At 41.4% G+C, this 25,581-nt stretch overlaps 1 protein-coding gene across 2 annotated transcripts in view; it reads right to left on the reverse strand.

Moving 5' to 3' along the window:
* Positions 1-25,581, reverse strand: part of prkg1b (protein kinase cGMP-dependent 1b) — an 809,007-nt gene that overhangs the window by 86,798 nt on the left and 696,628 nt on the right. For both annotated transcript variants that reach the window (XM_041209924.1, XM_041209923.1), the window contains exon 10: positions 4,293-4,389. In XM_041209924.1, coding sequence (XP_041065858.1) covers positions 4,293-4,389 — 97 coding nt within the window. The remainder of the gene's footprint in view (positions 1-4,292; positions 4,390-25,581) is intronic.

A 25,581-nucleotide genomic window follows, 5' to 3' on the forward strand; every position in this document is an offset into this window, starting at 1 on the left:
TTAGTATTCGCAGTGATAGTATGTTGACACTTGCCCCTGCGTCAATCTTGGCCAATAATGAATAGTTACCAACTTTCTTAGGGAAGATAATTTGAATCTTCGCAAACACTTTGGATGGTGTAATGCTATCTATGTTTTCCTGAGATCGATGACATGAAACATGTGTTCACCACTCTTCGTCTTGTTGTGCACATTATCGTCATTTTCTAGTTCATCAATTACCTCAAGTATATGTTTCTGATTGGATATCGGATGGTCATTCTTATTGCTTGAAGGTGCCTGTTGTGTATGTTCTATTTGGATCAGTGCACGGCTCTTTGTAGCTACATCTGTCTTTACTTAGTGCACTGCCACTGCCAATGGCCCTTTCTGCCAAATACCTTGTAGAATTAGTGAATAGCTGGACATTTCTTTAATGAATGCAGAAGACTACACCTTCCATGTCGTGCTAGGTTTGGGTGTTCTAGTGTGTGTGTCAACAATTGGGGTCGTACTTAGGACCTATGAGCTTTGTCGACCTGCAAGGATCGCTTTGTGCTCATGTCCATCTTTGAGTAGATCTTTGATGCTATTTGGGCTCGTCAAGCAGGTTTTATGGAATGCTTCCATGGGACTGAATTCAACAATTCTGCTCATTCTGCATTAAAAAAATCACAGTACGTACCCTTTTCTCTGCATCTGCTGATCAAGTGGTCTATAGAACCTGTAGGCTGTTGTCGAAATAACATGAACTCTAGTTGATAAACATGGAAGTTTAACCTGATTCTCAACCGATCTTCCAATGTACTCCATATCTCTTGGGGATCCTTTAGCTCTTCTTCTGTTAATCCTGAGGGGTTCAGCTTGTGTAGACCTCCATTTCCAATTGCTAGGTGAATTTTTATGGCTTGCTTGACTGGTTCAAACACACCTAAATCAAGAAACCATTGCTCTGTATGCTGTTTAAACATTTTGAATTTGGATAGGTCAGCTGCATCCCAATTCAAACTGGGGAATTTTGTGAACATTGTAACAATATCCCTTTGACATTCCTTTTTCTGTAGCACCTAAATTGAGTGTCGCTGTAGCCACTTCCTTGTGCTTTTCCAAAGCTCCTCCCATGAAGATGAGTTGTGATGGGAATGCACCACAGAATAATGGTGTCTTTGCTTTTTATTCAATTTATTGCTCAACAACTCCCGAAGCAGCCCGTTATAATCGCAACTTTCCCTGGCCCGATTTTTATGATGTTTTTGTTCATAGTCAGTCAACCCTGTATCTGCTGTCATCTGCTCCTCATAACTACCCAGTGTGTGTGGATGTGAAGTACATGGTGCCTCCTCACATTCCTTGTCCTGTTCAGAGCCTGTAAAGGTATAGTCAGTACCAATTAACCATGAAGAAGGTACACTAACAATTTGATTACCATGTTGCACAATTACTACTTTCCCATCACTCCCTATTACCTTGCCAGGTCCTTTCCACTCTTTCTGGCCTTCCCTTTTATAATATACCACGTCTCCTTGTTTAAAGCATATTCCTGATGGTCTTATGTGGTGCCATAGGCCTTACCAAATTTTCTCTGAAACCTCAGCTTTAATGAAAGCTTTCCTGCCACATGCAAAGCATTCAGATACGCAGAAAAAGTGGAGCTAATGCTAGATTCTTCTAGAGCAGGGGGAGCATCCAATAACACCGAAGGCAACTTTGGATTTCTTCCATACGCCAACTGGTACGGACTGTACCCCTCAAACATTTACAAAGAGTTCTTTGCGTGCACCGCCCATGCTAGTGCCATTTGCAATTTACAGTCTGGTTGATCAGCTAATATTTTATGTAACATGTCATCTATTACCACATAGTTTCTTTCGCAAAGACCATTACTAAACGGGCACTCAGCTGTAGTGTGCATAACTATGATGTTTACATTTCCGCAAGTATCTCAAAATTCTTCATTGGCGAATTCCCCACCATTATCTGTAAGGAACTTCGTTGGTGTGCCTAATCCTGTTCCTACCCATTTCTCCATGACCTTATCAACAATGGTCCTTTTGTTTTTATTGTGTATTACAGTGGATAGGCTAAATCTGGTTGCCATATCTATGAAGTGTAGTAAAAAAATACCCCTATCCTTGAGCCAAACTTTCAAGTCCATTGCCAGTGCATTGTTCAACTTCCTGGCTAGTGGCAAGCTCGTAACAGGACGCGGTGGTGTCTTGCAATATTTAAGACAAATTTCACACTGAGCAGTGACTTGCTCAATATGATCATCATACCCTTTATCGACCACTCCCGCATCTCGAAGCAGAGTCTTCAGTTTCAGTGGCACCGGATATGCAAACTGTCTATGTAATTTCCAAATGATCTTCTTTTTGTCCACCAAATTATTTTTCTCAGCAGTTAACAAAACTTCATGAACTTTTTGATGAGCAATCTCTGGCTTCCTTAGTGGCAAGCAGTAATGGCCCATTGACCCCCTCAGATTGATGTGAAATAGTCTATTATACTATTCAAAGAAGAATATAGGAGTATTCTTGATGTCCTGGCTAACATTTCTCCCTTAACCAACATAACTAAACTAGATTATAGGATCATTGCAATATGTGGGATCTTGCTGTGCACAAACTGGCTGCCAAATTTCCCAACATTACAGCAAAGACTACACTTCCAAAGTTCCTCACTGGCCGTGAACACCCTGAGTTACCTGGAAGATGATGGATTAATGCAAGTCGCTCTTCAATAAAAATTGCATCCTGTCACTAGGGCGATGAATGTGACATGTCATGGAATGCAGCAACAATATGAATAAAACTGCCCATGTGCTCATCATGCAACATCTTCTTTTATTCTAGAAAGTCCTTAAGTTTGTGGGAGTTAAACATTTACCTCTGTAACTCTATGTTACCCACACTTGAGCAGCCAGGCCCCTGGTCAGACATGCCTGCTTCATAGGGTAGTCATGAGTTTGAGGGAGCACCGGGTGAGTCAACAATAACAGGTGAAGAAAATACAGTCTTGAAGATCCAAGCTGGGAGGACTGGTGTTAGACAGAGGGCAAACATCAATGTACCTCCTTCATTACTAACACTGTGTGACATGCAACATGCTTCATCATTCTGCCAACTGACTCTGGATCACACTGCAAGGTGCTTTTGGAGCAGGCAACCCATGTTTCCAAAGATTCAACTTTACTATTTGCGACCTCGGAGAATGCAGCAAGATATATGTATGGTCAGCACTTCTCTGGGAGAAAAGCAGTAACTCTCAGAAGCATTGTGAGATTAAAATCTGGACAATGGAACAGGAGCTCTTTTTGCTAACAAAAAGAAGGAAATTGTCTGCAGGTATACAAATGGGTCATGTCAGTGCGATTAATCTACCCTGGAAGTGAAGCATATTTCATAAAATAGGGTGCTGTGCGCTATGTAGGAAGATGGGGCATCTGTTACTTCTGTGATCACTGAACTGCACCCTGGCTGACCTTTGCAAAGTCTCCAGCCATTGGAACGGCCCAGTGGGCTGATTTAGTGTGGATGTCACTCTTTGGTTGTTGTTTTACTTTCAGGAGATAGTTTAAGTCATTGATCATGTCTCTGATGTGCACTACCTTCACACACAGTTCCTTCCTGTGGTCCAAATAGCTTGCATCTTACACTGCAGTGGATGTTGGAAGACTTCCTACGCCCTTGACCCCTCTGGGATATCCTTTCCTGCAGTTGCTGTCCCTCTTTCCCAATGTCAGCAATAACAAAGGTAATAGCTAACCCATGTCTACCCAAAGGTTTACATGTTCCCAACAAAAAGGAACTAGCCTTAGTAAATCTTAATAAACTCTCAGTATATTTGCATATTCCAAAAAACACCTCATTAAGAACAACTTATGAAGTAAAGAAACCTTTAATCTTAGGCCTGTGTTTTAACGTGGTTAAAAACTATTCACTCACAAATAATTTCAAGAGAATAGGTAAAAATGAATGGTTGAGGCACCAGTACTAATGCACATTTTTATTACTGGACAATGCATTTTTGGTGCTAGCCCCACCTCTAACACAAAGAAAAACTCCCCCTCAGCATCTTGACTGAAAACCTTGGACTAAAATTCCTGACTTCAGGTAACAACTTTAAAAATAAATTACCTTTCATTTTCTTCATTACAACAACAGTTACACTGCAATAGTACTCCTTTGGCTATAACATACTTTGAGATGTCCTGAGGTCATAAAGGATGCCACATAAATTCAAGTCCATTCTTTTACTGATTCGAATAGAAGCCAGCTTGAGACAAGTGGACTTATAAAAGAAATTGCACCTACCAGTTCAACTCTTCCAAATCCTCCAACTCCCAGCGTATCAATGATGTTAAAATCACATAGTTTCAGGTTTGAAAAGAAGGCAGACTCAGCTTCATATCTAGGTTTTGTCACAAGAAAAAATGGAAAGTTCTTAGTTGTGATGAAATAGCAATTCTGTAGCATTGTTACAGGTTGGGAGGGCACGGAGATTGACCTGTCCTCAGCTGCTTCATCAAATGAAGCCTACACTTTGTTATAAAAGTTGACCATGCTCTGATCCCAGAAATCCAACACAAAAATGTTTACGCTCTGTAGTTTCTCTACATGCATTAAGTCAGAAAATTTAACATAGGATCCTGCTGGTGATAATCCTGGACAAAGCACATTTCCCTTTATGCGTCTTGTTCCTTCATTTTGCTTTGGCAAATATTTTGTGTGACAGATTTTACTGCCCAATTATTCAAGGCAAGGGAAAGGAGAGAACGTTTTTTTAGGTTTCCACAACTCATTATCTGAGGTACCTCCCAAACTAATTCCTCGTCTGCAGCTGGCAAAGCATATCCTGGTGGGAGGGATCAGAAATGACAAGTCCTTAAAAGTCGGCAGGGAGAAATCCCATCCAGTTTTGCTTTGGGAAACACTTCACAGCAGACATCACAAACTGTTTCCCTATAAGATTGCACATAGCTTCAAAGAAATAGACAGAGCAAGTGTTTAGACCCTTGCTCATTTGTGTCTAATTCAGTTAGAAGATGCTTTTTCTGAACTGACTGCCAATGTATAAAAGTCAACACTTAAACACTGCTAAAAATGCGTTACCGAAATTTAGAGTCTGACAAACGCAGAAGAGAATGTAGAAGCCCCACATCCATTAACTAACAAGCATGGAGCACTAATAATAGCAACATGTGGTTATCCTGGTATAATTAGAAAAATTTGATGATATGAATGCTGGATAGCCATCTGGTGGCTAAAAAAGTTAGCCACATGGTCTGACAATTAGCCTTTAAACTACTTTATTGCATGGTTCAAGCTGAATGGCATTGAGAGAACTATTCACTGCCTTATCTGGCATTTTGAAATTATTTTCCTGGTTAATAGATCGGCATATTTCATTCATATTCTGCAGTCATAACAATGCACTAATCTTTCATGATAAACGATAGACAATTACACTTAAAAGCCTTGCTGTTATAAGGCTTATCTGTGTTTGTACCCAGTTTGAATCTTTGGGGGAGTATTCTGAGGCCTCCTGCATTAGGGATAGAATTCCAGCACCCAAATGATCTATTACCCCCATACTGTTGACAGTTAAGGGGGCATACGGCTGGACAGCCTTAGTCAGCTGGTAGACTCTTTAATGCATACATTGGGTTCTGGAATATACAAAGGACTCTGACTGTCATTTGAGGGCAGTGCTGGGTTGTATGTGTGCCGTGCAGGGTCCATATGTCAGCTGCCAGTCCATCAAGAGAAGCCCACAGACATTAAAGTGATGTTTCATCTACCCTCTCAGGTGGATTTAAGAGACCCCATGATGCTATTCAAAGAAGAAAGAAATTCTCAAAAAAAAGCCCCACAATTGACCCTCATCCTTGCAAACTACCATCCTATCTCCTCCCTCCTTTTCTTCTCCAAAGAGCTTGGATGTGTTGTCACCTCCCAGTCCTATCTTTTCTGGAACTTCATATTTGCACCTGTTATGATATGGCAGGTGGTAATTGCCAGGCTGACCAAATCTCAAAGGGAAAATTGGCCAAGCTATCATAATTTGCAATTTGCATTTATTATGAGAAGGTATGTGCACTGATGTAAGAAGCAAAGATTTCGCTACCACTTTTGGAGATTTTAAATATTAAATTAAAACATTTATTAACAAAAGAAAATAAAACAAATATACATGATTACTGTTACACAGTTAAATCTTAGTCTTTTAACATTTCCCAAAAGATTTCCACTTAGTTCGACGCCCAAACAAATACCCTTTTCCAGGCAACAGTCCAAATAGATTCTTAATCTCTAAAACATCCAGTATTATTACCGTGAGGCACCCCCTGTTGCTATAAAGGAGGTATTTCACAGGGCTTCCCTCTTCTTCAACAATGGAAATCCAAGGTTAAAACAAAACCTTGCTATCTGGAACAAGCAAGCACTTCTCTGGGGTGACTGGAAGCTAATACTTCACAGAACACTCTTCAAAATCTCACATGGCCACTCCTTATACTTTCAATCTTTCCTTAGATATATTTCTCCTCTTTTATCTCTAAACCCATTGTTCTAAACTTTCTTTGAAACTCAAACTCTTCCAAATATAAGATCTTTCATGTTTCCATCTTGTTTTTGCTTTTGGATCAATAAAAATGTAATATCCCCATTACTTGTTTACCTATGAACTCCTGCAAGGTGCAAACATTTTCCTTATGACCTTTTAATTCCCCTTTGAAATTCAAACAACCTCTCAACTTATCTACAAACGCAAATGTTAGGTAGTCCATTTCCACTTCAAAATGCCTGCTTTCACACCTAATCCCTTTGATGATTCAAACTTTGCAGTCTGACTGTCTTCAGTTTAATTAAATTAGTCACATGCGCACACACACAACACAGTCCCCGCAAGCCTGCTTCCCAGCATCCCAGTGATATTAGGAAAAATGATATTCTCTTTACACATCAATCCAATCAGATTTACGCCCTTGCCACAATATTGAAACAGCTCTTATCAAAGTCACAAATGACATTCTATGTACAAAAACAAAAACAGAATTACCTGGAAAAACTCAGCAGGTCTGGCAGCATTGGTGGAGAAGAAAAGAGTTGACGTTTCGAGTCCTCATGACCCTTCGACAGAACAAGTTCTGTCGAAGGGTCATGAGGACTCAAAACGTCAACTCTTTTCTTCTCCACCGATGCTGCCAGACCTGCTGAGTTTTTCCAGGTAATTCTGTTTTTGTTTTTGTTTTGGATTTCCAGCATCCGCAGTTTTTTTGTTTTTATGACATTCTATGTAACTGTGACCATGAGAAACTACTCTTTCTCCTCCATCTGAACTTGCCTGCAGCCTTTGGCATAGTTAACTATGTTATCCTCCTCTAATGCCTCTACTAGGTGGAACTGCCCCCACCTTGGTCCATTTTTATTGATTCAGTTGTAGTAAGAGAGTTAACTGCAAAGGCTTCTTGTCCCACTCACATAATATTACCTCCTGAAGTTTCCCAAGGATGTATCCTTGGTGCCCTCCTATTTCTCATCTCCATGTTGCCACTCAGAGACATCATGCAAAAATTCAATGTCAGGTTCCACACATACGCTGACAGCACCCAGTTTACCTCACCATCACCTCGCTCTACCCCTCCATTGTCACTCATTTCTCACACTGCTTGACCAGCATCCAGGGCAGATGAGCAGAAATTTCCACCAACTAAGTATTGTGAAGAATGAATTTGGTCCCCACCACAAGTTTCATTCTCTATGCATCAACTCCATTCCACTCTCTGGAAAATGTCCAAGGCTAACCCAAACTGTTTAGAATCTTGTTGTTGTATTTGACCCTAAGATAGAGCGGTTATGTGGTATGAAGTCTATCACCAAGATCGCCTACTTCCATCTCTGTAACATCACCCAACTCTGTCTCTGGATTAACTCATCTGCTGATTAAACTCCTATCCATCCTTTTGTTATCTCAAGATTAAACTACTTCAATGCTCTCCTGGCTGGTCTCCACCTTACAGGCTTAAGTTATCCAAAAGTCTGCTTCCCACATTCTGGCTCGCACCAAGTTCCATTAACCTATCATTTCCTGTGCTTCCTGACCTACATTGACTCCCTGTCTGCCAGTATCTTAATGTTAAAATTCTGATCTTGTTTTCAAATCCCTCCTTGATATCATCACTCCCTATCTTTGCAACTTCCTCCAACCCTATGAGGTTTCTGCATTTCTCCAATTCTGGTCTCTTGAGCATCCCAAATTGTTGAATTAGTTCTCTAAACTTCTCTGTCTCTCTAAATCTCTGTCTTCCTTTAAGACAGTCCTTAAAACCTATCGGTATCACTAAGCTTTTGGCCATCGCTCCTAATGTCTCATGTGGCTCTGTGTCAAATTTTGTTTGATAATGCTCCTGTGAAGTGTCTAGGGGCACTTTACTGTGTCCAAGGTGTAATATAAATGCAAATTGTTGTTTTTTTCTTTCAAATGGCAAATATGAGCTAAGTGTAATATGGCAACATCTATTAAACTTATGTTAAATTATTATAGAGAATAGTCTTAATGGTTTTTTTAAATTGAAGTGCAAAAACTGTGGATAAATATCTCTACAAGTTCCAAGATATGAGACTTGATGCCTTTTCATTTCCTTTGGTAAAATAACCATCTTTTAGTGAGCAGAAATCAACTCATAAATCTGCAAAAAAATAAATCAGCTCGCAATTTCTTAAAGGTGAATTTGAATTTTCGGCATTGCCCATGAAGGAACATTAAATTACATTTGGACAGAATGCAGTGCCCTCTGCTTTTAACTCTGTGGGTTTTCCACCAGCTTCTTCTGCTGAAAATAGATTCCTGTGTTCTGTTAAATGAGGAAATGGGCTATCAACAAACAAAGTCAGGCCATGAACATGACAATATAATATCTGGTACTAAGCAGTCAGGGAAAATCCAGGCATTCCTCAAATGTAATAATATTCAGCCCCATCCCCAAAACTAGCCATTTCCTTTTAACTTTTTGCTAAACGAGATAAATCAAAATGGCAAAAAAAATACTCTGATGAAAATAATGATTGAAATAAAATAGCAGGAGTTTCAATTGGTGAAAATTCTATTTCATCCCCATTTCTTACATGTTGAACTTTTAATCTTTTTCAGGCTTTATATTGAGAGACTGGATAAAAAATGGAAGTGAGCTGAACTTGTTGCAGTAGATTAGTTGAGGAATTTTGTTAAAAATCATCCACTGACTGATTCAGATTCTTCAATTTATTCATTGAACACTTTTGAAATGATTAGCACCAATCAGCTATCCACCACAACATGACATTTTTTCAAAAATGGTCCTTATACATCTCAGTACAGCTGTTAATAACAAAGCTGTGTTGCATTAGTAACTCAAACAGTCTTTTACTTTGCTTTCTCTTACTGTTGCATCAAGGTTTTCTATCAAACTGGAGATATCTGGGTTGTCACATGGAAGGATGGAAGTTTAAGTTTCTGAGCTGATGTTTTCAGGTGGAGCCTTGCTTGATGGGAGGGAGGATCAGGCATTACTGCGTGGAGGACAGCATTCCCTATTGGCAACCCTTCCTAATCTCCTGATGGGATAGTTAATGGGGAAGGCTGAAAATTAGACTAACTGTCCGCCACACTTAGGTGACCTCCAATGACCGAGGCTCTGCACCAGGAGTTCCAATTCTTAAACCTTACCCTGGGTGTATTTTCAGGAGAAAGGCTTAGAGGATGTCTTCCAGTCAGACAGATTAGAGCTAAAACAATTTACCACACAGAGTTATTATGACATGAAGGAGGCCATTCAGTCCACTGAGTCCATGCTGGTTCTCTATAGGGCAATCCAATCAGTCCCATTCCCGACTATATCCCCATAGCACTGCAAGTTTATTTCTTTCAAGTGCCCACCCAATTTCCTTTTGAAATCATTCATCATTTCCGCTCCATCACCCTAATAGTGAGCGGGTTTCAGGTTATTGCCACTTGCTGTGTCAAAAAGTTCTTCCTCAAATTCCCCTGTATCTCTTGCTGAAAACCTTAAGTCTGTGTCTCCTAGACCTTGAACCATCAACTAATGGGAACAGCTTTTCTTTGTTTACCTGTCTAAACCAGTTAAAATCTTTCATGCCTCTTTCAAATCAACCATCAATCTCCTTTGCTCCAAGGAGAACAACCCCAGCTTCTCCAACCTATCCTTGTGACTAAAATTCCTCATCGTTGGAACCATTCTGGTAAATCTCCTCTGCACTGTCTCAAGACCCTCACACCCTTCTTAAAATGTGGTGACCAGAACTGGACAAAATACTTTAGTTGTGACCTAATCAGAGCTTCAGAAAGTTTCAACATAACTTCCTTGCTTTCGTACTTAATGCCTCTACTTATGAATCCCAAGGTCCCATGCTAATTACTCTCTAAACATGTCCTACCACCTTCAAAAATCTATGCCTAGGAACCCCAGGTCTGTCTGAGCCTGCACACTCTTTAGTACCATTCAGTCTATATTGCCTCTCCTATTGTCTGTCAAAATGCATCACCTCGCACTTTTCTGTACTAAATTCCATCTGCCACTTGTCTCTCCATTCTGCTAGCCTATCTATGTCCTGTTGCTGTGGATAAGTATCATCCTCACTGTCTGTCACATTGCCAAATTTAGTATTGTCAGAAAATGTTGAAACTTTGCTTCATATTCCAACATTCAAGGTATTTATATATATAAAAAGCAGTGGGCCTAGCACAGATCCTTTGGGAAAACTATGTTTACCATCCTCCAAGCTGAAAAATTTCCATTTAACATGATTTGCTGTTTTCTGTCCAGTTGACACTGACCTTCCTATTCCATTCGTCTCAATTTTATTAACCAGTCTTTTATGCGGCATTTTGTCAAAAGACTTATTAAAATTCATTCAGACAGCAACTATTGTTTTCCTTTCATCAACCTGATCTGTTACTTCATCAAAAAATCAATTCGATTAGTCATACACGAACTGCTTTTACAAATCCTTGCTACCACTCCAATTGCCTCTTGATTTTTATCCCCGATTATTCTTTCCTTAAACCTTATCAATCACTGATGTTAAACTGACTGGCCTGTGGTTACCAGGAGTGTCACGTCCCCTGTACTTGAGGAAAGTTGGAAGATTACAGCGAGCCCTTCCATTATCTCCACTCCCCCATTTCTCTTCATTTTCTGGGATGCAAGCCATCCAAATCAGGTGACTTATCCACTCTAAGTATAACCAGCTTTTCCAACACATCTCTCCTATCAATTTTCATCCATCCATTACCTCTATCATTTTGTTGGATTCCTCCACCTCAGTAAACACTGATATACATTCCAGTCTTGCCCTGCACTTCTAATCGTACAGTACCCTTAGGGCAGAATTTTCCCCCCATTGGGAGGGATGTTCAGGAGCAGACACGCTTCCGATCGGCGCCCCCGATTGGGGGTGCGCCGCCATTTTACGTGGCCGAGCCAATTAAGGCCTGCCCAGCGTGACATCAGCCAGGAAGCGCTATGCGCTCCCTGTGCGGGCAGGGATGGCGGGGGCGGGGGGGGGGCTGGATTCCCTAAGCCGAGAGTACACTGTTTCGGACATGCACACGAAAGAGCACACTCATCTCCCTGAAGCTAAGTGCTGCCTCATGGAAATCAGCGCCAAATTCAAAAATGTTAAAAATAGAAAAATAAAATTTCCCTTACATGTCCCCTCATGTGACACTGTCACATGAGTTGGGACATGTCCATCACTTTTAACTAAACTTATACTGAATTTTTAAAAACCTACATGAAACCTCATCCTGCCCGTGAATGAGGTTTCATGCTTTCTCTGAAGCCCGCCAGGGCTCCTGGCCTGCCTGCCAACCTTCCTTTAACTAGTGCAAATACTTTTCAAATGGCCTCAATTGGCCGTTGACAGGTCGGCGGGCACACAGCTGATTCGGCTGCACCCCTGCCGAACTGAAATTTGAAATGACGCGGGGTGACATCGGGAATTCCGCCTGACATCATCCCACGATGGCATGTGGGTCCTGCCCCTGTTCATCGAATGGGAAATCCTGCCCTTAGTTTTTTTAGAGCAGCATGTTCTGGAACCAACCAGAGAGCAGGTTATATTAGACTTGGTATTGTGTAATATAACAGGATTAATTAATTACCTTAGAGCAAAGGAACCCCTAGGTAGCAGTGCCACAATATGACTGAATTTTACATCCAGTTTGAAAAGGAGAAATGTGCATAGTGGTATTATCGCTGGGCTAGTAATCCAGAGACCCAGGGTAATGCTCTGGGGACTTGGATTCAAATCCCACCATGGCAGATGGTGGAATTGGAATTCAATAAAAAAAAATCTGGAATTAAAAGTCTAATGATGACTGATGAAATAATTGTTGTAGATACTAATGTCCTTGGTTGAGTGCTGCTCCAACAATGCCCAAGATGCTTGACACCATCCAGGATAAAGCAACCTGCTTAATTGGCACCCTTTCCACAAACATTCACTCTCTCTACAACAGAAGAACAGGTAGCAGCAGTGTGGACCATCTACAGGATGCACTGCAGAAACTCACCAAGGTTCCTTAGGCAGCACCTTCCAAACCCACAACAGCTACTATCTAGAAGGACAAGGGCAGCGGATACCTGGGAACACCACCACCTGAAAGTTCCCCTCCAAGCCACTCACCATCCTGACTTGGAAATATATCACTGTTCCTTCACTGTCGCTGGGTCAAAATCCTGGAACTCCCTAACAGCACAGGATGTATCTACACCACATGGACTGTAGTGGTTCAAAAAGACAGCTTATCACTGCCTTCTCATTGGCAATTAGGGATAGGCAATAAATGCTGGCCTAGCCAATGAAGTCCACATCCCGTGAATGAATAAAAAAAGTTAAGGAAAGCATCAAACTGAAGGAAAAAGCACATAACTGTGCAAAGATGAGTGGCAGGTCAGATGACAGGTTAGCAGAGAATGACCGAAATAAAAACAGAAAATGCTGGAAAAACTCTGCAGGTCTGACAGCATCTGTGGAGAGAGAAACAGAGTTAACATTTTGAGTCCATATGACCTTTCTTCAGAGAATGACTATAAGGTTAATTAAAATTAAGAAATTAGAGCATTAGAGGAAGCTAGCTAGATACGTAAAAATGGATAGCAAGAGTTTCTACAAGTGTTTAAAAAGGAAAAGAATAAGTAAACTGACTATTGGTCCTCTAAGGAGTGACAGTGAGGAGTTAAAAGTAGATAATAAGGAAATGGTGGATGAAATGAACAAATATTTTGCTTCTGTCTTCACTAGAGGATACAAAAAACATTCCAGTAGTAGCTGTAAATCAGGAGGTGGAAGGGAGAGAGGAACTTGGTGAAATTACAATCACTAGGGAAGCAGCACTGAGCAAATTGATAGAGCTGCGGGCTGACAAATCTCTGGGTCCTGTTGGACTATATCCTAAGGTCTTAAAAGAGGTGGCTAATGAAGTGGTACATGCATTGGTATTAATTTTCCAAAATTCATTAGATTCTGGAAAGATTCCATCAGCCTGGAAAGTAGCAAATATAATCCCTCTATTCAAGAAGGGAGGAAGGGCACTTAGAAAAACTCAAGGTAACCCGGAAGAGTCAGCATGGTTTTGTGAAAGGGAAATCATGTTCAACAATTTTTTGGAGATCTTTGAAGGAGTAGCATGTGCTGTGGATAAAGGGGAGCCTGAGGATGTGCTGTACTTGGATTTCCAGAAGGCATTTGATAAGTTGCCACATCAAAGGTTATTGCGGAAAATGAAAGCCCATGGTGTAGGAGATAACATATTAGCATGGATAGAAGATTGACTGGCTGGCAGAAAACAGAGAGTACGCAAGAATAGGTTTTTTCTGATTGGCAGGATGTGACTAGTGGAGTCCCACAGGGGTCTGATTTGGGGCCTCAATTTTTTACAATTTATATCAATGACTTAGATGAGGGGAGTGAAGGCATGGTAGTTAAATCTGCAGATGACACAAAGAGAGGTAGGTTGTTAAGAGGGCAGATGGAGGTTGCAGGCAGACATAGATAGGTTGAGTGGGTGGGCCAAGATCTGGCACATGAAGTATGATGTGGGAAAATGTGAAGTTGTTCACTTTGGCAGGATGAATAAAAAAGCAGGGCATTACTTAAGTCAAGAACAACTGGAGAATTCCAAGGTGTAGAGGGATCTAGGTGTTCTAATGCATGAGTCACAAAAAGTTAGTATGCAGATACAGCAAATAATTAAGGCGGCCAATGGAATGTTACTCTTTATTATGAGAGGAATTGAACATAAATATAAGGATGTTATGCTTCAGTTATACAGGGAATTGGTGAGACCGCATCTCGAATAGTGTGTGCAATTTTGGTCTCTTTATTTAAAGAAGGATGTAAATGCATTGGAGGTGGTTCAGAGGAGGTTTACTAGATTGATACCTGGAATGAGCACATTGCCTCACGAGGAAAAGTTGGACAGACTGGGCAAGTTTCCGCTGGTGTGAGTGGTGACTTGATTGAAGCATATAAGATCCTGAATGGTCTCGATGTGGGTGAGTCCAGACCTAGGGGGCACTGTTTTAAAATTAGGGGTCACCCCTTTAGGACAGGGATGAGGAGAATTTTTTCTTTAAGAGTGTTCTGCGACATTGGAACTCTGCCTCAGAAGATGGTGGAAGCGATATCATTGAATATTTTTAAGATGGAGGTAGATAGATTCTTGTTAGGAAAGGGAATCAAAGGTTATTGGGGGTAGATAGGAATGTGGAATTCAAAACACAAACAGATCATCCACAATCTTATTGAACGGTGGAGCAGGCTTGAGGGGCCAAATGGCCTACTTCTGCTCCTATTTTGTTCGTTCATATATAAATGTTCATATGACCCTCCTGCTACTTGCTTGCTATTTATATACTGATAGAAGAGTTTTGGGTATCCTTTTATACTAACAGTTTTTCTACTCTCATTCTCTCTTTATCAGTCTTATTTTCATCTTCACTTCTCTCTATTGAATTTGGCCTGGTTCTTGCTTGAAGAATTCACCTGACATGGATCATGCGCTGCCTTTTTTGTTTCATTGTATTCTCTATCTCCCTCACCATCCAAGTGGCTTTTCTTTGCTTACCTTTCATCCTTGTTGGAATGTACTTAGCATATACCTGAAACATCTGTTCCTTAAAGATCACCCACTGTTCTGTTACACAATTTTCCTGTCAATATTTGGTTGCAAAGAGCTATCAAGAACAACTGTGCGAGGGGGATCAAAAGGTTGAAGTAACAAGATTCTTGTTGCATCATTAGGCCAATGATAAAACAGCTCTGGCTCACTGTTAGATAGGCAATTCCTCGAGCCTGCCCTAGATAGTTTCACTGACATACAAACGTATTTCAAAGTTTTGATGATTAGCATGTTTTTAAACTGAAAGTTTCAAAGGAAATTGATCCTTTCCCATGTTATGGGCTACAGAAGAATCAAACATATTAAAGTCAATTTTTTTGATGTTTAAAAGGGATGCTAATATTTTCTCTTTATATAGGTTATAGGTTAATTGAACTAGATGATCCTATTCATCTTCACCAACAGCGTCAGGGTAATTTTGTGCTGCTTTAATTGTAGGGCCTTGCTAGGTGGGAGGGTGAATTGCAGAATCAATCATTTATGTGGTGCATTTCTGCAGAGGTCACCCAACTGTCCCATGTAACTCTGTCAGAGCATCCATGAAAAAATCTTGAAATCTGTTGCATCTACCACCTGCGCTGTTTCTTTTCACAGATCTTTCACTAATTGTGAGAATACCTGCTGAAGTTCAAAGTCACGCTATTCGAGCCAGGTGTTAGCAGTGGTTTAGATGCACCAGCATTCCATTACACTCCTGACTTATACCTTCAAGATGGTGGACTAGCTTTGTTGGGGTCAGGAGGCAAGTCACTTGTGGCGGAATTCCAGGCTTCTGACCTGCTCTTGTATCTACCATACGTATCTGGCTAGTCCAGTTAATGCCAATTAATGGCAGCTATGGTTCAATAACTCAGCAAGTGAAAATATGCATTACACCTGATGACAGTTGTGGCAATCAAGCCCCACTTCACCACCAAATTTGGAATATGGCATCATCAGACTATTTAGTCAAGCAATCAGAAGCACATATATATAGTGGCAGCTCAGAAAATCTTTGGCCTCAAAAAGTGGAGCACGGACACAATAAATTGTTCAAGGACTTTGATACCAATGGGTTTATTCAGGGTTTGACATTATAATCATGACAAGCAGGACAGGTAATCCATTAATGCAGTTCAGGAAAGTGGAGGAGGAACCAATATAGACTCTGATGAACACCACTGTCAGGGAGAGGAGCAAGACAGAAGAGGGCAATCTCCTTTGTAATAATCAACAGACTCAGCTGGAATAGATCATTGTTCAGCAATCCACAGAAGTGGAATAAAAATAGGAAATGTTGGAAATACTCAGCAGGTCAGGCAGCACCTGTGGAGAGAGAAATAGAGTTAATGTCTTAGGTTGATGAACTTTCATCAGAACTGGAAAAAAACAGAAACGTAAAAGGTCTTAAACAAGCATAGAGGCAGGAAAAGTGGAGAGGGGGAAAGAATAGAAGGGAATGCCCCTGATTGGGTGGAAAGTAGGAGAGATTAAATGACAAAATGGATGATGGTGCAAGGCAAAAAGATGTGGGAATGGGACAAATAAAGGAACTAAAGGTACACCTAGAGGAGCTCTAAATGCTAATTGCAGAACCATTACCAATACCTGTTGTCTGAATAAAATGGGATGGGAGCAGTGATTATGAAATTATTAAAATTAATGTTGCAAAGTGCCAAATCAAAAGAGGAGGTGCTGTTTCTTGAGCTTCTGTTAAGCTTAATTGAAATGGTGTAGGAAGCTGAGGATAGTGAGGTCAGAGTGGGGTGAAGAATTAAAATGACAGACCACCAGAAGCTTAGGGTCGCACTTGTGGACTGAATAGAGGTGGTCAGAAAAGCAATCACCTAAATTGCCTTTGGTCTCTCCAACTTTCAGGACACCATATCATGTCCTGCTACATTAGTTTAGCACAATGAATTGAAAAAAAGTACAAATAAATCAATTTTCATCAGGCTGAGTGTTTAAGGTCTTGGACATAGGGTAGGAAGTGGTGAAAGGATAGGTATTGCATCCCCTGCACTTGCATGACAAGGTGCTGTGGGTAGGCCAGCATTTGCTGAGGTGATGGAAATATGGACCAGACTGCTCTAGAGGGAACAGTCCCTTCTGAATGCTGAAAAAGGAGGGGAAGGTGTATTTGGTGATGGTATCATGCTGGTGGCATTGCAAATGGTATGAGGATGATTCATTGAATGTGAAGGCTGGTGGAATGAAAAGTGAGGACAAACAGGAAACTTATTGTGGTTGTGAGAGGGAGGAGAAGGGGTGAGAGCAGAAGTGCATGAAATGGAATGGGCATGTTTGAGGGTCCTGTTAACAGTGGTCTGGGGAATCCTCAGCTGAGGAAAAAAGACACCAGAAGCACTGATATGGAAAGTGGCATAATCAGAACAGACATGACAGAGATAGAATACAAGCACACAAGACAACACAATGCCGCAAGGAGCAGGAGTAGATCAAGCGGCCCATTGAACCTGCTCTTCCATTCAATGGAATCATGGCTGATCTTACACTTCAAGTCCACTTTCCTGTCTGGTCCCCATATTCCTTGATTCCCTGAGACATCAAATATCTGTCTATTCCAGCCTTTAATATATTGAATGATCGAGCATCCACAACGCTGTGGGCTAGAGAATTCCAAAGATTCAAAACCCATTGTGTGAAAAGAATTCTCCTTATCTCAGTCCTAAATGATCATCTCCTTATTCTGAACCTGTTCCCCCATGTTTTAGATTTCCAGCCCACGGAAACAACCTCTCAGTGTTTACCCTGACAAGGCCCTTTAGAATTTTTCAATGGTATCACTTCTCATTTTTTCTAAACTCTAGGTGATATAGGTCCAATTTACTCAGCCCCTCATCATAGGACAACTCCCTCCTTATCAGGATCAAAGTATTGAACCTTGGCTGTACTGCCTCCAATCAAGTATCTCTCTTGCTCTTCAGGTAGCATGCCCTAAGAGGGCATTGGTGACAAGGAACCTCCATGTAAATCAGGCTCTGGTGGGATGGATCACCTTCTTTGGTGACACATTCACCCAGTTTGCAAATGCAAGTATACCTTTCCTTAAATATGGAGACCAAAACTGCACACAGTATTCCTGGTGTTGTGTCGCCAAAGCCCTGTACAATCGGAGCAAGACTTATTTATTCTTGTACTCCAAACTACTTGCAACAAATGCCAACATGCCATGTGCCTTCCTAATTGCTTGCTGTATCTGCTTGCTAAGTGTTAAGCGCACTCAAGCCTCTCTGAACATCAACATTTACAAGTTTCAGACCATTTTAAAAATATTCTGCTTTTGTACTCTTAAGCCCAAAATGAATAACTTTACATGTTCCCACGTTATGCTGCATCTGCCATCTTGTTGCCCAGTCACTTAAGCTGTTTGCAACTTTTCTGCATCCTCTCTAAGACCTACATTTCTAGTTTTGTATCATCAGCAAACTTAGCTACATTACTTTCTAACTTCAGCCTGAATTTTCAGAAAGCCAGAAGGGGATCATGCCTTAGCCAAAATGGCGACGGAGCCCTGATTCTGGAAGTCCCCTGTATTTAGCACCCACCATTTTAGCTGGGTGGAGGGTAGTGTGGGTGTAAAGGAGTTAGGTTGTAGTTTGCACAATCCATGGTTCATGGAAGCTGTTGACTATATAAACATGCAGCTGCCTTTAAACAGATCCATTTTCCATTACTGGGATGTATAAAACATAACTCGTGGGCTTAAGATGTTTGGGAAAAACGTCTAAAGCAGTAGGAGTTATTTGTAGAGGTAGAGTACACTTTTGTAGAGGTAAGGTGCTGCTTTGGGAGAAGTCAGGTGCCCTTTGGGATTATTAGGAGTAGCCATGAACGTGCACAAAAAAGTGGATAAGCTCAGTGGGACTGTCAAGTTATCAAATCATTTAAATCTCCTGCCCTTTGATTTAAAAAAAAGTCTACTGGGACTCTGCTTGCAATTTCACTAGCTGTCTGTTGACATAAATCTGAGGCTACGGTTTTAGGATTAGTGCTGCATGAACAATTCCACAATCTATCAAGACATCAAAAGCACTAACATGGAAGGTGGCATAATTAGAACAGATGCGACAGAGATGGATCACAGGAACACAAGAGAATACAAGGCCACAAGATATAGGGGCAGGAATAGACCAGATGGCCCATCGAGCCTGCTCTTCCATTCAATGCAATCATAGCTGATGTTGTGCTGTAGTTCCACATTCCTGTCTGCTCCCCATATTCCTCGATTCTGAGACACCAAAAATCTGCCTGTAAGTTTAGAGTTTGATTGACAGCTTCAAGTGGTTATAAAGTCTTTGATGTGGGGCTATGAGTACAAATGTTTGTTTTCATAAGGGATTAAGCACTCTAAGGAATTTAAATATATTGAATTTTTTTTAATGAATGATGGTAACTTAAAAAAATGAAATCTGCAATAAACACTTAGAACTTTATTTTATTTCTTTTCACCATGGCTCCTGAGGTTGTCCCATGGTTAGTATTGGGTGAATTGGCATGGAGGTTGTAACCATGCAGAAGATAGTGGTTGGGAAGTCATGGGCTGGCACTAAGTTGGCATGGGGGCTATAAAGAGCCACAGGGTGCTGGTTAGAGGAGCATTGGTTCGCTGGAGGGTATGAGGGGCCATGGAGTGGCATGCGTTCACATGGATGAGGCATGGGAAGTGTGTGGGGGGGGGGAGGTGAGGGGGTGTGAGGGATAAGGGCTGAAGGGTTGTTTTATGTTTTCTTGTTTTTATTCTAACTAGGACAAAGTCCCAGATTGCCGAGGTGGACCTTTTAAATTGCCTGCCTGAGCACCTGGCAGACCCTTCAGCTGTCTCTGAGCACCTTCCATGTTCAGCAGGCCTGACTCCCTTTAACACCTGACCCCACCACCCTCTGCTCCCACCCATGGAATGAAAATCCAAAGATCTAGGGCACTTTCTCCTCAGTTGAGTTTGCGGAATCAGGAATTTCCCTGACTCTGCACTCCCAACTTCGGAATGATGATTCAGCCCTTCGTTTAATTAATATAGATTGTAAATATCTGAAGTCTTTGCACTAATATATGAAGCACTTTACTGGTCACAGCCTACCAACTTGAAAGTGCCCCATCTATGCCTACTCTTTGCTTTTTATCCTTTTACCAATCCACTTTTTTTATTCATTCGGGGATATGGGTGTCGCTGGCTAGGCCCTGTTGAACCACTGTAGTCCATGTGGTTTAGGTACACCCACAGTGCTGATCCAGGATTTTGACCCAGTTATAGTGAAGGAGTGGCAATATAGTTCTAAGTCAGGATGCTGTGTGGCTTGGGGGGGGGAGCTGCAGGTGGTAATTTTCCTATGTATATGCTGTACTTGTCATTCTAGATGGTAGATGTCACAGGTCTGGGAGGTGCTGTCAAGGGAGCCTTCAGCATCCATGCTAATAGTATATTATCCCCAACTCTGTGAGCCCCTATCTTGATTATTAACCTTTTGCGTGGTACCTTATTGAAGGCCTTTGGGAAATCTAAGTATGCTATATCTACTGGTTACCTTTATCTAACCTATTAAATACATCCTCAAAAAATTCTAATAAGTTTGTCAAACACTATTTCCGTTTTGTAAAACCATGTTGAGTTTGTCTGATCATAGTATGATTCTCTAAATGCATTGTTAAGACTTCCTGAATAATAAATTCCAGTCCTTTCCTGATAACTGATGTCAGGCTAACTGGCCTGTAGTTCCCTGTTTTGTCTCTCCCTCCCTTTCTTGAATAGCAGTGTTACATTTGCTAACTTCCAATCTTCTGGGACACTTCCAGAATCTAGCGAATTCTAGAAAATCATAGCCAGTACATCCGCTAGCTCTTCAGCTTTTTATTTTAGAACCCTAGCATGTAGGCCATCATGTCCTGGGGATTTATTGGATTTTAGTCTATTAAATTTCCTCGGTACTTTTTTTCTGCTAATATTAATTGTCTTAAATTCCTCACTATTTTTACCACCTAGGTTCCCTTCTATTTTGGTATGCAATGTTTGTCTTTTAGTTTGAAGACAGACCAAAATATTTGTTCAATCTCTCTGCCTTCATTCCCCATAATAATTTCCCCTGTCTCTGCTTCTAAGGGACCGATGTTTACTTTAGCTACTCTCTTTCTTTTTATATGCTTGTAAAAGCTCTTACAATCTGTTGTTATATTCCTGGCTAGTTTAATCTGGTATTCTACCTTCTCTGTTTTTTTAATCAACTTTTTTGGTGGCTCTTTGCTGGTTTCTAAAACACTCCAAATCATTTCACTTGCAATTCTTCTTTGTGCCATTATAAGCCTCTTCTTTTAATCCGATACAATGCTTAACTTCCTGAGCAAGATATGTATTTTGTTGAACATTTTGAATTTTTTTTTCAATGTTTCCTACTGTTCATTTACGACCATACCTTTTTGTCTATTTACCCAGTCACCCTTAGCCAGTCCCCACCTTAGGTCTATACATTTAGCTTTGTTTAAGTTTAAGATTCCTGGTTGTGACTGGAGTATGTCACTTTCATACTTAACATGGAATTCAATTGCATTATGATCACTAGTTCCCAGTGAACCTTTTACTCTGAGATTACTAATTAACACTGTTTCATTGCAGAATACAGCATTTAAAATAGCTTTATCCCTAATTGGTTCCATAATGCATTGCTCCAAGAAACTGTCATGGAAACATTTCACAAACTCATCTTCTAGACTATCCTTGCCTATTTCATTGGTCCAGGCTATATAAAGATTTAAGTCCCTCACAATCATTACATTGACTTTGTTACACGTTCCACTAGGGCAAAACTTTTAGCTTGGTGTGTGGGCATGCGCCCAACCCGCTCTAGCGTAAAATGACGCGCGTTGACATCAGGCGAGCGTCCCGACGTCAATGCACAGTCGTGTGATATTTTGGTTGGCAGGTGCGCGCTGGAGTTGGCAGCATGCCTGCCAACAATTAAAAGGCCTATTAAGGCCATTAATAAGGTAATTAAAAGAAATTTTTCGCTGCCTATCCAATCTTACAGGCGAAAAGGCCAAGCGGCCTTTGCACTTTTTAGGAAACCTCATCCACGGGTGGGATGAGGTTTCCTAAAGCAAATAAAAATGAAATAAAAATTTAATAAATAACATGTCCCTGCTCATGTGACAGAGTCACATGATGGGACATGTTTTATAACATTTGTCATTTCTTTATTATTGTTTTTTAAAACTCTTCATCTCCCTGAGGCAGCTCTGTGCCTCAAGATTAGCAAATGTGCACTTGCACGCATGCACGAAGTTCGCGTTCACCCCGCTCGCCCTCCTCCTCCCCCTACCTGCACAGGCAGTGCTGAGCGCTGCCACTCGCTTTTCACTCTGGGCGGGCCTTAATTGGCTCGCCAGCAAGAAATCGCCTTCCGGCCTCGATCGCAGGTGGCGATCAGTTTCCTGACCACCCCTGCTGAGCCCATCCAACAAGGGCTAAATTCTGCCCATAATTTCTTGTTTAACAGTCGGTCCAAGAATATAACCACTGCTGGGGGCCTGTAAATTATTCCCATAAACGTGTTGTGCATCCTCAATTTTAATCACTCCACCATTGGTTGCAGTATCTTCAACTGCCTAGGTCCTAAGCTCTGAAGTTCCCTCTCTGCAGCTCTCTACCTCTGCCTTATAGTTCAATACCCTCCTTGTAGTCTCCCTCTTTGACCAAGCTTTTGATCACCTATCTAATATCTCTTGTGACGCAGTGTCAAATTTTGAGCCTGTCAAGTGTTTTACTATGTTAAAAGTGCTGTATAAATGAAAGTTGTTGTTGTTGACATTTTCAGTAGGCAAAGTAAAAATAGGCTTTGATGTCTGAACTGTAGACAAGCCAATCAAACAATAAAAGAAATAGTTCTCATTTTCAGCTGTGAACTGCTATTAGGAGGCATTTGGACAGCTGAAATGGCACTGGAAAACGCAGGACAGCTGTTAGAACTGACCAGAATTGTTAGATCAGAAATGGACTGTCACAGGGTGTAGAATGGCACTTACAGCCCAGCTGCTCAAAACCCAATGTCAAGGAGTCAGGGCGAATAGGTGAACACTATGGGACTGGTAGAAACCTCCCTCCCTGAAACATAGCCCAAAGAGGTCGATGGTTACCAGAATTCCAACAGACTGTCAGCGAAACACCAACAGTCAAACAGTATACCTATTCCTTGCAGTAGGGAATGATTTAGAAGGAGTAGTATGCTTGGTGTTACACAGTTAAAATCAAAACACAGCACCAAGAAACAGCCTCATGCCAACTCAAGATGATGACACTCATACCCAGAGGGCAGTGGAAATAAAGATCCTTCACTAGACTTGTGTATTACGTTGAGCAACTATTTGTTATAGGTTGTGATAAACCAGAAACCCAGCATAAAATGCAAATAAATGACATGTGAAGAATTGAGCATGGAAGTGTTAGAGTACAATTACTTGACAGACACGGTTTGTTCCTTTAGGAAATTGTGATATTCCACTTCTGCACTTCCCGATCTGTGACACCCCACATTTCCACACCACAGCTCAGCTCTCCCCTCTGAGACAGAAGCTTATGGGTTCAAATCCCACTCTACAGGCTTGAACACATAATCTAGGCTGACAATTCCCTTGTACTATAAAAGCAAAATACTGTGGATCCTGGAAATCTGAAACAAAAACAGAAAATGATAGAAAAACTCAGCAGGTCTGACAGCATCTGTGGAGAGAGAAACAGAGTTGACGTTTCAAGTCTATATGGCTCTTTTTTAGAGCTCTGAAGAAGTCTGCCCTCCCAGGTGGATGTAAAAGATGTCACACCACTATTCAATGAGGAGAAGGGGTGCTCTCCCAGCGTCTTGGCCAGCATTTATCAATCAACCAACATTGAAAGCAAATTATATGATTGTTTTGCTGTTACCTGTGGGACCGTATTGTGGGCAAATTGGCTGCCACAATTCATATAACAGTGACTACACTTCAAAAGTGATTATAAAATTATTTAGGGTGTCCTGAGGTTGTGAAAGTTAGTATATAAATTATAGATTTATTTACTTTCTTTTCAAGCTCCACTCCAGGACTTGAGCGAAAAAATCAAAGCCAATACTCCACTGCAATATTGGGGTGCTGCATCCTCAGAGATGCATCTTTAGGATGAGATTTTAAACCAAGTCCCTGTCTCAGCAGCACATAAAAGATCCTATGACACTACTTTAAAGAGCAGGGGGGTTATCCCCAGTGTCCCGATCAATACTCATCCCTCATTAACATCACAAAAACAGATTAGCTGATCATTATTACTTGCTATTTGTGGGAGCTTGCTGTTTACAATTGGCTGCCATGTTCCTTACCTTACAACAGTGACTACACTTCAAATGTACGTCATTGGCTGTAAAGTACTTTGGAATGTCCTGTAGCCATAAATGCAAGCCTACCTTTCCCTGGCCATGATTGTTCCGCACTCCACTCCTCCAACATTTATCTTGCCAGTTGTCCTTGGCAGTGGCCTGTAACCATGCCATTTCCCACTCCCAACAACTGTCCTCCACATCAGCTTTGCCAGTGGTAGAGTTCACTGTCCCTATAACTCATGCTGCTGCGGGGGGTGGCGTTTGGGGATCATTGCCCATTGAACAGCAATGTAACATCACAACTCCTACTCTCCAATTGAACTGACCGCTTCTACACAAAAAGATAACATCTTCAGTGCAGCTCCTTTCAATGGTAATCCCTGGGCAGAATTTTCTGCCTGTCGGGCGGGGCAGGTCAGGAATGGGCGCAGAGCTGATTGCTGCCTGTGATTTTACATGGGCAGGCCAATTAAGGCCCACCCAGCATGACGCACGGCCGGTAAGCACTACCTGTGCGGTGGGGGGAGGAGGGAGAGTTGGGGCTGCACTTTTTCGCACAGAGCTGCCTCAGGCAGATTAAGTTCAGGTTGAAAGTTTTAAATAAAGAAATATTAAAATTATTTACACATGTCCCCTCATGTGACACATGAGCTGGGACATGTTTCTGAATTGTGAAAAAAAATATTTATTTATTTAATTAAACCTTCAGGAAACCTCATCCCGCCCGTGATGAGGTTTCCTGAAAAACACGAAGACTACTTGGACTCTTTGCCTGCCCGCCAACCTTAAGGTTGGGTGGACAGCATTGATAATTACTTTAATTGTTTTTTTTAATGGTCTTAACAGGCCTTTGACAGTTCGGCAGGTGCGCAGCCACCTCCGGTGCACGCCCACTGAACGAAGGATCTGAATGACGCGCGGTGACATCGGGACGTGTGCCCAACGTCACTGAACGTCATTTTACGCGTCGGTGTACTGTGCCCGCTCCCACATGCCAATGTGAAAATTCTGGCCCTGGAAAATTAAACACAATATACTGAAAAGCTGCCTTGTGCATAACAGCTGTTATTTAGCGGCATGG

This window comes from Carcharodon carcharias, chromosome 17 (assembly GCF_017639515.1).
Source record: "Carcharodon carcharias isolate sCarCar2 chromosome 17, sCarCar2.pri, whole genome shotgun sequence".
Classification (NCBI taxonomy): domain Eukaryota; kingdom Metazoa; phylum Chordata; class Chondrichthyes; order Lamniformes; family Lamnidae; genus Carcharodon; species Carcharodon carcharias.